This window comes from Channa argus, chromosome 12 (assembly GCF_033026475.1).
Source record: "Channa argus isolate prfri chromosome 12, Channa argus male v1.0, whole genome shotgun sequence".
Taxonomy (NCBI): domain Eukaryota; kingdom Metazoa; phylum Chordata; class Actinopteri; order Anabantiformes; family Channidae; genus Channa; species Channa argus.
Genome location: NC_090208.1, coordinates 3,562,813 through 3,574,292, shown reverse-complemented (window position 1 = coordinate 3,574,292; position 11,480 = coordinate 3,562,813). Strand labels below are relative to the sequence as shown.

Genomic DNA, 11,480 nt, shown 5'->3' with positions numbered 1-11,480 from the left:
CACTTTGTAGGAAGCCATCGCTGCAAGTGTCAAGTCCTCACATCTGACATGGTATAAATACCTTGTTCTCCCCCCTCCCTCCCTCAGACACACCTCTCTCTGCTTCTTGGACAAGCAATACATCAAACTAAACCATTGTTGTGTCTTTTTACCAAACCAAGTTCAAGTCTTTTCCAGTTCAAAGAGATTCTGCACCATGTTCCTCAATCATTACTTCAGAAGCTGGATGGACGTCTTTGCTGACAAGGACTAATCATTCCTTGTTATTCATCTATAAAACCTTCCTACATACAGAAATCTAGACTTTACACAAATGATTGGACCACTTGTGATGACTCAGTGAAGAAGTTTAAATGTGCTGACGACACGACACTGGTTGGGCTCAGAACAACATCAGATGTATCAGCATAGAGAAAGGAGCTGGTCTACAGATCATAATCTTCACCTTTACATTGGGAAAAATAAAGAGATGGTTATAGTTTCTGGAAAAGGTTGTGGGGAAAACGATGACTATAATATCTGTGAACCTGAATTTACATGAGCCACAGTTAAGACATGTGGATCAGAGCTGTGTGATGTGAACAACATCTGATATCCTGATAGAGTTAATGACAAATAAATTCAGCATAGAATAAAATGTGCAGCACACTTTGTGGTTCTTATCTGAAGATTATCTCTGGACTGTTGGACATTATTCTTGTGTAGGTGCTAACAGAGTGGTGTCTGTTGTGGTGATGCTGGAACGTACAGGCACGATGCTCCAAGTGAGGAGAAAGATTTGCAGAACTAGGCTGAAATGAATCATCAGTAAAATGTTTGTCCTGCAAGAGACCCAATAAAACCACATGCTACAGTCAAGGTTGTGTTAAAATTGAAGGTGTGTTAATTGATTCACAACCTGAATGAAGCACTGAGTAAAATGGAAGAAAACATTCCACCTTAACCCTCCTGTTATGTTCAGGGTCAAATTGACCCGTTTTAAAGTTTAACAATCTAAAAAAAATACTTACAGTTTTTTTTATTGCTAAACGACAGTGGGCACAACTGGAGTCACATGTGCAAAAGTCTAACTACAGTCTGCACAGCAGCAGTTCATGTGGACCAAAGTCTAGTTAGTTTTTCACTGCTTGAACACAGTTTTCAAAAGTCTACACACTTATTTCATGACTTTAACCACAACCTGCACAACACTGTGGATTTACAGCACTTTGTTCAAATGCTAACACACTGCTGTCAAAACATTGTTTTGTTTTGAGCCATGTTTTAAGAATTGTGTTGCTTGGAATGAGTTTTGCAGGTGATGTGAACTGTTTAGCTCAGGTGACAGTTGGTAGTTCAGACTGTAGTTAGAGTTTTGCACATGTAGCTCCAGTTGTGCCCACTGTCATTTATCAATTGAAAAAAACTGTAAAAGTATTTTTTCACTTTGAAACTTCTCCTGATTGGCTTATTTAGTGTAATGAACATATAAAATAAAAATGGTTCAGTTCACATATTTGTAACCCTCCTACATGTTTATATTACAAAGATACTGTTCAGGTCAATTTGACCCGGCGACAAAATAGAAGCTAAAAAGAGTCAGAAAGATCAATGTGTGTGTGTGTGTGTGAGAGAGTGTGAGACAGGGGTGTCTCATAGTTACAAAGAAACAAACAGGATTTGACCTTTCTGACTGTTTTGAGCTTCTATTTTCTCTGCCGGGTCAAATTGACCTGAACAGTAATTTGAAATAGAGTTTGTTTTCCATCCTTTCATTATCTTTATCTGATTATCCTGGAGCCTTTTCCAGCTGTGGTTTGTAAATATGTTTTATTCAACTGAACATTTTATTGTCTACAAAGTTTATTTTACTTTATGAAAAACTCAACCTCAGATGGTTGATTGAACAATGTAATAAAGACCTGAATGGATGTTTAACAACTTGTTGTCCTTCCTGTGGCATCATGTTCTGTCCATTTGTCAGACACTTAATTAATCTGATATAAAAGCTGACGTTACCTTTGACCTCAGTGAGACACACAGTGTTTAATTAAGTCCAGTATCTGGCAGCATTTGATGCCCAAAGCAACTTTTCCTGAGAAAGGCACTGACGCAGGTTTTCTGGTAAAAACCATTTGTCCATAAATTTTAATATTTTTAACTTTGTTTTTGAGAAACGCTCCATTGGTTTGGTGATAACAGAGAAACATTAACACAGAAACATGTGATCTATGGTTTGGCAAAGAAGCAGAGAGAGGTTTGTGTGAGGGAGGGAGGGGGGAGAGGAAGGTGCTTGTGCCAGAGCTGATGTGATGAAGTGATTCTTAATAATTTCCTACAACGTGTGCTCTACTTTGTATTGTCTTGTGTTTGAATGCAGTGTTCTGCCACAGTTCTGGTGGATCTTACTACCGGGAAGAACTCATGAACATCAGAGCTTCTACCCTGTGGACTTATTACCGTGGTGCTTGTGCGTCTCCGTCTTCCTCTCCAACGCTCCCTTTCAAAGCAAATGGACGAGCTGACCCTGCTGCTGAACAAACTCCGAGACTTTTCTACGTCCTGTGTTTTGTGCTTCACGGAAACGTGGCTGTGTAATCTTCTAGCGGACTCTGCGCTCCAGCTGGGTGAGTTTCAGCTTTACATGGACATGGACATCTACAGCCATTTTCACACATGGGATCCCTAACTTTGCTGCTTTCATCTGTCTGTTAAGGCAACGACTTTGTGTCAACCAGACAACGATGACTTTTACATGAATGTTATTCACACCTTCATTCAGACATGTTCATGTCTGTGACACAGCACACGCATGTTGTCATCTGTCAAATGGTTTTGTTATTATCTCAAATGTATGTTGTGTATTTTATTTATGATGTGAAAATTCCATTTAGTATTTGTAAATTTTATCTAACTGAGCAATTTCTATTTGCACTTGTTTTGGTTCCCAGGGAAACTATATTGCTGCACATCACCCTTTATGTAGCCCCTCCCCCTTTCCCTCAGTGCTGCTCCTTATCTTGAAGGGTAAGTTGCTGATGAAATGCTGATGGTGCTATTTTTTTGTTTTGTTCAGTGTCAGGGACCGAGGTAGACACAGGACACAGGAGTAACGTTACAAAAGAAAATGGGTTTTATTTACCCAAATGTAACATATACAAAGAAATTTCAATTAACAAAATGTGGGCCCTAAAAGAGGTCAACAAAAGATAGCTGACCTTAAACTATCAAACTGAAATTACAACATAAGCTCTAATCACAACGGAGACAAAACAGACCTAACCTGAGTGACACACAAGGGGCAACATATATACTAGCTGGCCAAACCAATATGACACACAAGGGGTAGACATAACTATAACTGGACAAATTATAAACAAACTCTAGACAAACAGTTTACCAACATCATCCCATTACTCAAATATGAAAAAGCAATAACAAAATAATGAACCAAACAACATTTAATAACCTATAACGTCTAAAGAAACATATTCCCCATATTTTCCCCTCCCTGCATCAAACGGGGTACTTGGTACAATCCAGGCCCAGTAGGAAGTATTTAAAGTTGACGAAGGCCTCAATCCAATCTTTTATCTGGATGGCCAACACGCCTGGACCAGCAAAATGATAACTCAAGAAAAAGAGAAATTAAATTAATACAACTTAAACTTAATAACAAGAAACTAAACTTAAGGAAAAAGGTAAGTGAAAACATTACCAAACAAACTTAGGGTGTGTCCGAGGCTGTGGCCATCACATTCAGAAATTAACCATCAGTTATTGGTTAAATACACGACGGAGGAGACGATGTGATGTTTAGAGACAGAGGAACATAAAGTTGAACTAAAGCTTGATGGATGGAGGGATGTTTACTGTGTCTAAAACAAGATGGGGGAACAAACCATCAACTTCCACTTTGTGTTTCTTACAACAGCAGGTTCTGCTTTAGTTTGATGCTAAATGAGTTTTTCTTGTTCTTTAAATTAAAATGTGTGAACTTGTTTTCAGTTCTGTCCAGTTCCTGTTTCAGTAAATACACACTACATTTAATTATTAGAATTCTTCATATTAGCAGTAGTTCTATCATTAGCAGTCATTAGTTTGGTGTTTAAAAGCTTCATTAACTTTGCTGTTATTTCAATGATATTGATGAACCTAAACCTTTTCTCGTTTCTCTCCGTGTTGCTTTTCATTATTTTTCTTTACTTTTCTAAGTTTTGACTGAAAAGTTGCAAATGTGTTGAGTGACTAAGAAAAGATGAGTTGAATCTTTATCTATGGACGTCATTTAAACACACTGATGCTTGGAGCCATCTACTGGTCGTCTGTGGTGTTTGACTTTAAGGCTTTAATGATCTTTTTATATTTGTACCACATGATCTGTGGTTTGATCTGTGGCTTCTTCTTTTCTGTTCGTATGTTTCCTGCAGCTGCTGTTCAGAGACACTCTGACATGTGGTGGTAGCTGCAGAATGGACAAAACATCAGTTGAGAGGCTGCTGGGTGAGTCCAGTCTGCTGGATGTGTTGATGTCTGAATGTTGAGAGAAGATCACTGCTGCTTCCCACAGTAGATCAGTTATTACAGCTCAAACCTGACTCTCATTTCTCTTTAGTTGTGACTTCACTGCTGATCTGCACAACAAACCAAGGTCAGTAAATGTTTTCTATGACAGACTGAAAATGTCTCATTGTGTCTGAGAAAGATGAGTTAGTGTGAAGGACACAGCAGGAAGTCATAGAAACACAGAGACTGTTGAAGGTTAGATGTTGGTGTTCACTGTCTCTTTGTGTGAATCTTTACTCACTGTTACACTGATCTCTACTTGATCAGTTTTCTGTCACTGTGTGATCATCACTTTTTTCCTCTCTATCATCTGCCTGACACTAGAAGAAACTCCACTGTCTCTGTATAAGATTTCTGTGTTTAAGTGTCAGTTTAAGTGTCTGCACATGTTCAGTGACAAAGAAGAGATAAGCTGAGTCTTTATCTATGGATGGTTTTAAAAACCCTGATGTTTGAAGCCATCTGCTGGTCGTCTGTGGTGTTTGACTTTATAGTTCTTCGTCATTAGCTTCAGATTCAACTGTGAAAACTGCTGCTGAGTGGAGAAATTGTCCTTGTTTCATTATCCCACTGCTTTTATTACTATTAAAAATTTTCTTTATAATGATTTTCTCCCTATTTAGAAAAATGTTATATTGATTTTCATAGACTCCATATTTAAATAATCACATGCTGCATTTTAAAATTCTTTGAGTTGAAGTCTGCTGAGTTTTTTTTAAATGTCAGATGATTTGAATTAAAATTAAATTTATTTAATCTAATAAAAATATCTAGAACTTTTCATATTTTGTAACCATGTGCTCTCATTTTTGTGATTCTTTACTCACTGTTACATGATCTCAGTGATCACAGCTCGTCTGACTGTGAGTTCCAACTTCTCTCAGCTGTTTGAATTTGATTCTGTGTCTCTGAGCTGTGAGGAGGACGACAGCTCTGCTGGAGGGACGCTGAGGAGGAACACAACCAAAAGACAGAGGACTCAGTGTGGAGATGGTTGGGGAGAACCAGCTGGTTCTTCCTGTAACATCAGTTACATCAACCCATTGGACAGTGGAGTTTACTGGTGTGAGTCCAGAGAGGGATCAACCAGTAACAGCATCAACATCACTGTCACTGGTAAGATCAGACTGTGGAGTTAGTGTTGATGAAGCTGTGTGGAAATGGATGAAATGCTGTAGTTTGTCTCTGTGTTGAGGTGGAGCAGTGATCCTGCAGAGTCCTGTCCTCCCTGTGATGGAGGGACATGATGTCTCTCTGCACTGTCAAACAAAGAGGCCTCCCTCCAAGCTCCCAGCTGATTTCTATAAAGATGGCTCCCTCATCAGGACTGAGCCTACAGGTCACATGACCATCCACCATGTTACCAAGTCTGATGAAGGCCTCTACAAGTGTCACATCAGCAGTCATGGAGAGTCTCCACCCAGCTGGATCTATGTCACAGGTCAGGAGCTTCACTTTGATTTCAACACTTATTTCATCCACATGTTCACCTGAACAGGTAATTCTCTCCACAGAAAAACCTACAACCACATCTTCACCCACCTCCACCACCTTTACATCATCGCCACCTCCATCCTCTACTTCCCTTCAGCTTGTGATCACACTGGTCCTCCAACTGGTGGTGTTCTGTCCATACTTGATCTCCACTCTCCTTATGGTGTCTTTATATCGACACAGACACAGAGGTAGCATATTGAATCATTCACTGACCAAACACTCAGCAAACAATCAATCAATAAATTCATCACTCACATAAAAGAAACATCAATATTTTCACAGTTGATACATTTTCTACTGTTTCATTCTGACCTGTTCTGACTGTAGGAAATGACCTTCCTGTCTCTATGGTGATGACCTCACCCGACCAGTCTGAGCGGGGATTGGATAATGATTATGATAATTTCACCACAGAGCATCACTTCTGATCTGATCCAAAATGATCCATATGTTCCCATTTAAAAAAGAAGCTACAATATCAGAAACAGTAAAGGAGCCAGAACACTTCCCTGTGGAACTCCACATGTTCCTTATGATGAACGTTGTTGTATGTAGAATGTCAGAACTTCAGCAGCAGTTTAATCTCTTTTCATCTTGAAATGGAAGCAGCTGTGAGAGCAGTTCTCCAGGATGAGTCCTCAGGTTTGTGAAAGCTGAAAACTTAGAGAAAGACTCTGAACCAGATTTCTTTATACAGACACATGAACGAATGTATTGTACAAAGCAGTGAACATGTGTTTGTTTTAATAAAAACCATTTGGAAACATGAACACGTGGTTACATTCTGATTTAACTGAAGGTTTGTCAGTCCACTCTGTGCTGTTTCATGGGTGGCAGTTCCTCACTTGGTAGAGTTGCCGTCCACAAACAATACGCTCGAAGGTTCGTGCCCCCTCCCCCGACCACATGTCAGTGTTTCCTGGGCATTGAGCCAAAAAACTATACTATTGCTCAAACACTACATTTATTGGTTGTAGAGATAAATGAGCACACATAAAGAAAATATTGTACAATTTTGCAATAACATGAAAATAAATGATCAAATTTCTTGGAACTGCAGCAGAGAAAACAAGGCAGCTGCTGCTTTAGAGGAAACTGTGGTTTTTACTGCTGTCAGCCTGATGTCATACCATCATCTTAATACAACGAGACAGACATCAGAGGCTGATCTGTCAGCACAGTTTGTTCCATCTAACTTTCAGTGATTGTATTGTTGGATGTGTGCTGTGTTGGAGACCAATTAAAGTGAAATACAGGATAGAATATAGTGGACAGTGTGAGAACTTTTAAACAACAAAGTGTTAGGTTTATAATGTCCAAAGAAGCAAGAGGTCGACTGTAACTAACACTGTTACCAAACAGGAAGACAAGACGACTGCTGTCACAAAATGTCATTTCTTTGTAGATGTGATTTCACTGCTGTGCTGCACAACAAACCAACATTAGGAGGCTTTTTTCATCCCAGTCTGAAAGTCACTGACAGTGTCTGATAAAGCTGGTGTGGTGGACACAGCAGGAAGTCAGAGAGGCGCCGGTGAGTTAGCACTGAGTATCTGGCTCAGGGACACACCTGGTGGGTAGGCTGAAGTATTGAAGTATGTTTTTCTCACAAAGTCAACTAAATACTTTTTAGTTTATTTTTTAAATGTTGCTTATAAAACCAAACCATCAACTTCCTCTTTGTGTTTCTTACACAATGTTTCTTACTGAAGCAGTTTCTGCTTTAGTTTGATGCTAAATGAGTTTTTCTTGTTCTTTAAATCAAAATGTGTGAACTTGTTTTCAGTTCTTTCCAGTTCCTGTTTCAGTAAATACTCACTAAAATTTCATTAGTCATTAGTTTGGTGTTTAAAAGCTTCATTAACTTTGCTGTTATTTCAATGATATTTTTGAACCTAAACCTTTTCTCGTTTCTCTCCATGTTGCTTTTCTCTTGTGGTTCTGTAGGTTTTACTAAACTGTCTCATGGAAAATGTTAAACTTCCTTTTTTGTTGTGATGAACCAAACTAGTTAGTATTTAAAGCCTCATTGTAATAACTATTTAAAATGACACTGGACCTGAAATGACAGACTCAACATTACACAGCACTTCAATGTTGTTGTGGAAGAAAAAATGAAGTTTGCAATAAGATGTTTGTATCTTTATACAGCAGCAATTTCTATAAAATCATTGGTTTTTGACTGACTGCTTGTATTTTCCTCAAGAAAAAATAAAAAAAATCTTCAAATGTGTTGAGTGACTAAGAAAAGATAAGTTGAATCTTTATCTATGGACGTCATTTAAACACACTGATGCTTGAAGCCATCTACTGGTCGTCTGTGGTGTTTTACTTAAAGGCTTTAATGATCTTTACATGTTTGTACCACATGATCTGTGGCTTCTTCTTTTCTGTTTGTATGTTTCCTGCAGCTGCTGGACATTAAGACAATGTCAGAAACATTAAGACAAACTGACTTCTGACAAACTAACAGACAGACGTACTCACATTCTTCTCTGCGCTAATGAGACTGAGCTAACATGCTACTGAATGAAGTCAACGTGTGGTTTAACCAGCATACTGGATTACTGCACTTCTGTGGTTATTCTAATGTTAGCACAGAGCCTACATGTGCTACTTTATTAATATTTAAGGTAAGAATGTAAACGTGCTGCAGAAAAGTGGAGAAATGCACATTATTAGCCTCCAGAAACAAAAAGAAATGACACATCTCTGCAAGTCATCTATTATTTGAAGATAAAATACTTTAAACTTTAGAGGACTGAGTGTAGAATGGAATAATCAAAGCAATAAGAACAAAATACAACAATTATTAAAACCATCTCAATATAATGTAGTTAAAGTTTATCTTTATACAGACTGATCAGTCCCAGCATCACAGTACTACAACTACTCTGGTGGGTTTATCATTTAATGTTAACACACTGGGGAATTCCAAAGACCACCAAACATCCAGCGTTCAGATCTGACTTGATCTCGCGAGGCCAGCGTCACTGTTGTAGGAGGTCAGAGTGAAGCAGGATGCACATGGACAACGACCGCCCACCGCTGATGTGTGCTGCACACATCTGGCTCATGTCCAATTTCTATCTTTACGTTCAAACACACACACACACATGCTCGCACACACACTCACACTCACACAGTCTTACCTAAAGATGTCCAAAGAAATATCCATGCATGTGGAAAAGCTGCAAAGAACAGAGATAATAATGAGGCCATAAAACAGAGCAGAGCTGCTGGTCTGCAGAAAACCAGATGTGGTTTTCCTGATGGTGGATAAGCTGCTTTTAACTGACAGTGCCCCTCCCACAGTGGATTTCAGGGTGGGGGGCGTCTAGTGCTACAAACCAGAGACGTCAGGCTGCAAAAAATCTTGTTGTATTTCGGGCTCTGTTGTCTTCCAATGCAATGGTAGGAAAAGAAAAAGGCTGCAAATTACTTTTATTAAAATCAGAATACAATAACTCTACATGGAAAAAAACATAAAATTCATCATTTCACAAGTTTTGTTTAAGTTTTTAACAAATGAGAAATCACGACTTTAATACTGAATGACCAAAGAAATCCAAAAATGAGCTAAACTTTCTAAAAGTGTTGACTAAACAGTGGGTGGAGTTTGAGGTTTACAGGGTTTATGGGTGAACAAATTAGAATTGTATTCTTTTTTTTAGCTCAGACACACAGCAGGTGAAACCTGGAGATGATGTCCTTCTTCAGTGCTGGGGGCCCAAACATGCAACTCCCAAACTTATAGGGTGGAACCGATCTGACTTGAAATCCCATGATTATGTTTTCTTCTACCGTGATGATCGCTTTTATGAGAAGTACCAGCATGAATCTTTTCACGGACGAGTGGAGCTGAGACACCCACAGATGAAGGACGGAGACGTTTCTGTGATTCTGCAGAAAGTCAGCATCAAAGACAATGGAACATATGAGTGTAATGTTGGATATGGAGGCAGCCCAGAGCTCATCACCACCATCAACCTGACAGTTGTCGACTCAGGTGAGTTTGAGAGTGAACCATCCCAGATGTTCAGATCTTTGTGTTTTCTAAAGATGTTGCTGATGAGACTTTGCAGCAAACAGCTACTATGAGTGATGGGATCAAAGTGCAGTAGATAATGTCTGACAGGAGTTTGAAGAGGAAATGGATTCATCACCTACCTGACACCTCACACCTCACATCTCATTCTCTTCTTACAGGTGAGGCAGCTGGACACACTGAGGATGAAGGAGACACTAATGTAAATCTTGGACTGGCAGTTGCTCTGCCACTTGTTGCTGGTGTTCTTGTTGTTGTTGGTGTTTCTGTGATCTATAAAAAATGCGAAGGAAACACAGAGCAGAATTCAAACCAACCTGCTGCTAAGGAAGAAAATGAAGTTCAGCTGCTTTGAAACAACTCTCTCTCTTTCTGTGGCTCTGCCATAAATTATCCTTTTACAAGGTAATAATTCATCAGTTTTAACGTTGAAAATATTCGAAAGGTGATAATTCTACTATGTGTTTATAGTGGAAACAATAATGTATTCAAGTACGACTCCACTACCTACTATCCACTACTGAAATCTACACTAAACTACTGTGGATAACAATGATCAACATGCACAACTATGATGTAAATCACGCTGCTTTACTAAATCCTGTGTATTCAAGCTTTGTATTTTTTATAACAGGATGGGGAGTTAATAATACTACATGTTATTTTGTTACTGCCTGTATTTTCTCCTGTGCCACAGTGGATGTGGCTATAGGAGTTGTTTCAGCTCACATCAGCAGTACAGCTGAGCAGAGCCAGGTTTTATTTGCTGCTATTGTAGACATGTCCAATGCAAAGTGTGTTTTTAAAGTGTCATGAAGTAGACAAGTACTACGTCTTACTGCAACAAAAGGTGATTTGAGTGGGTGGGTTATACAGCAGCATGAAATTTAGTTAATAGAATCTGTGTGTAGAATAATGCTTATAGTAAAACCTCCACGAGTAGGAAACCTGGTGTGGTCCAACGCTGTATAGGAACTGTACTATATTTTTGAAAACAGTGAGTTTTAGTTTTTCACATCAGAGATGAAGTTGTCTGACTAATGATTTCACACAAGTCACACGATCTGCTCAGTGAAGGGAAAGTCGCTGATTCACAAGGCAGCTGTTTAGTCCACAGTAAAGTTGCTTAGTTTGTCTTTTTCTGGCTTTAACAGAATCTTGTCCACAAAGGCCCAACACACGTGGAACTTCCTCATCTTTCTGTTCAGCCCTGTCACTATTATAAGTGAATTTTGAATCTGAGTGAATTTTATCGCTGACTTTGTCAAACTTTAATATTGAGAGAAACTTTTTGTTTCTTTCTCCAAAAAAAAGAAGGCCCAACCCCTGGTCTTGGTAGTGTGCGGTGAGTCGTGACTCTGTGGTTATGGGCATGTTGTCTCTGATGTAA

At 39.0% G+C, this 11,480-nt stretch overlaps 1 protein-coding gene across 2 annotated transcripts; it reads left to right on the top strand.

Annotated features, from left to right (window-relative positions):
- Positions 1–3,552: 3,552 nt before the first annotated feature.
- LOC137137048 (protein turtle-like) lies at positions 3,553–7,503 on the top strand. Of its 2 annotated transcripts, XM_067522931.1 has the most exons (7): positions 3,561–3,680; positions 4,410–4,482; positions 4,595–4,630; positions 5,389–5,661; positions 5,741–5,986; positions 6,060–6,230; positions 6,370–6,812. In XM_067522931.1, exons 2-7 carry the CDS (start codon positions 4,452–4,454, stop codon positions 6,468–6,470), a joined length of 858 nt encoding a protein of 285 aa, XP_067379032.1. In that variant the 5' UTR covers positions 3,561–3,680; positions 4,410–4,451; the 3' UTR covers positions 6,471–6,812. The 2 variants fall into 2 exon arrangements, with proteins under 2 accessions (XP_067379031.1, XP_067379032.1); XM_067522930.1 differs by lacking the exons at positions 6,060–6,230; positions 6,370–6,812 and adding an exon at positions 7,448–7,503 and having other exon boundaries at positions 3,553–3,680.
- Positions 7,504–11,480: the final 3,977 nt, after the last annotated feature.

Bases quoted from the DNA above. Each gene is read 5' to 3' on its own strand.
- LOC137137048 (XM_067522931.1), top strand. From the start codon at position 4,452: ATGGACAAAACATCAGTTGAGAGGCTGCTGG. The intron at 4,631-5,388 runs GTCAGTAAATGT...ACATGATCTCAG, and splicing joins GATCTGCACAACAAACCAAG to TGATCACAGCTCGTCTGACT. The intron at 6,231-6,369 runs GTAGCATATTGA...TTCTGACTGTAG, and splicing joins ATATCGACACAGACACAGAG to GAAATGACCTTCCTGTCTCT.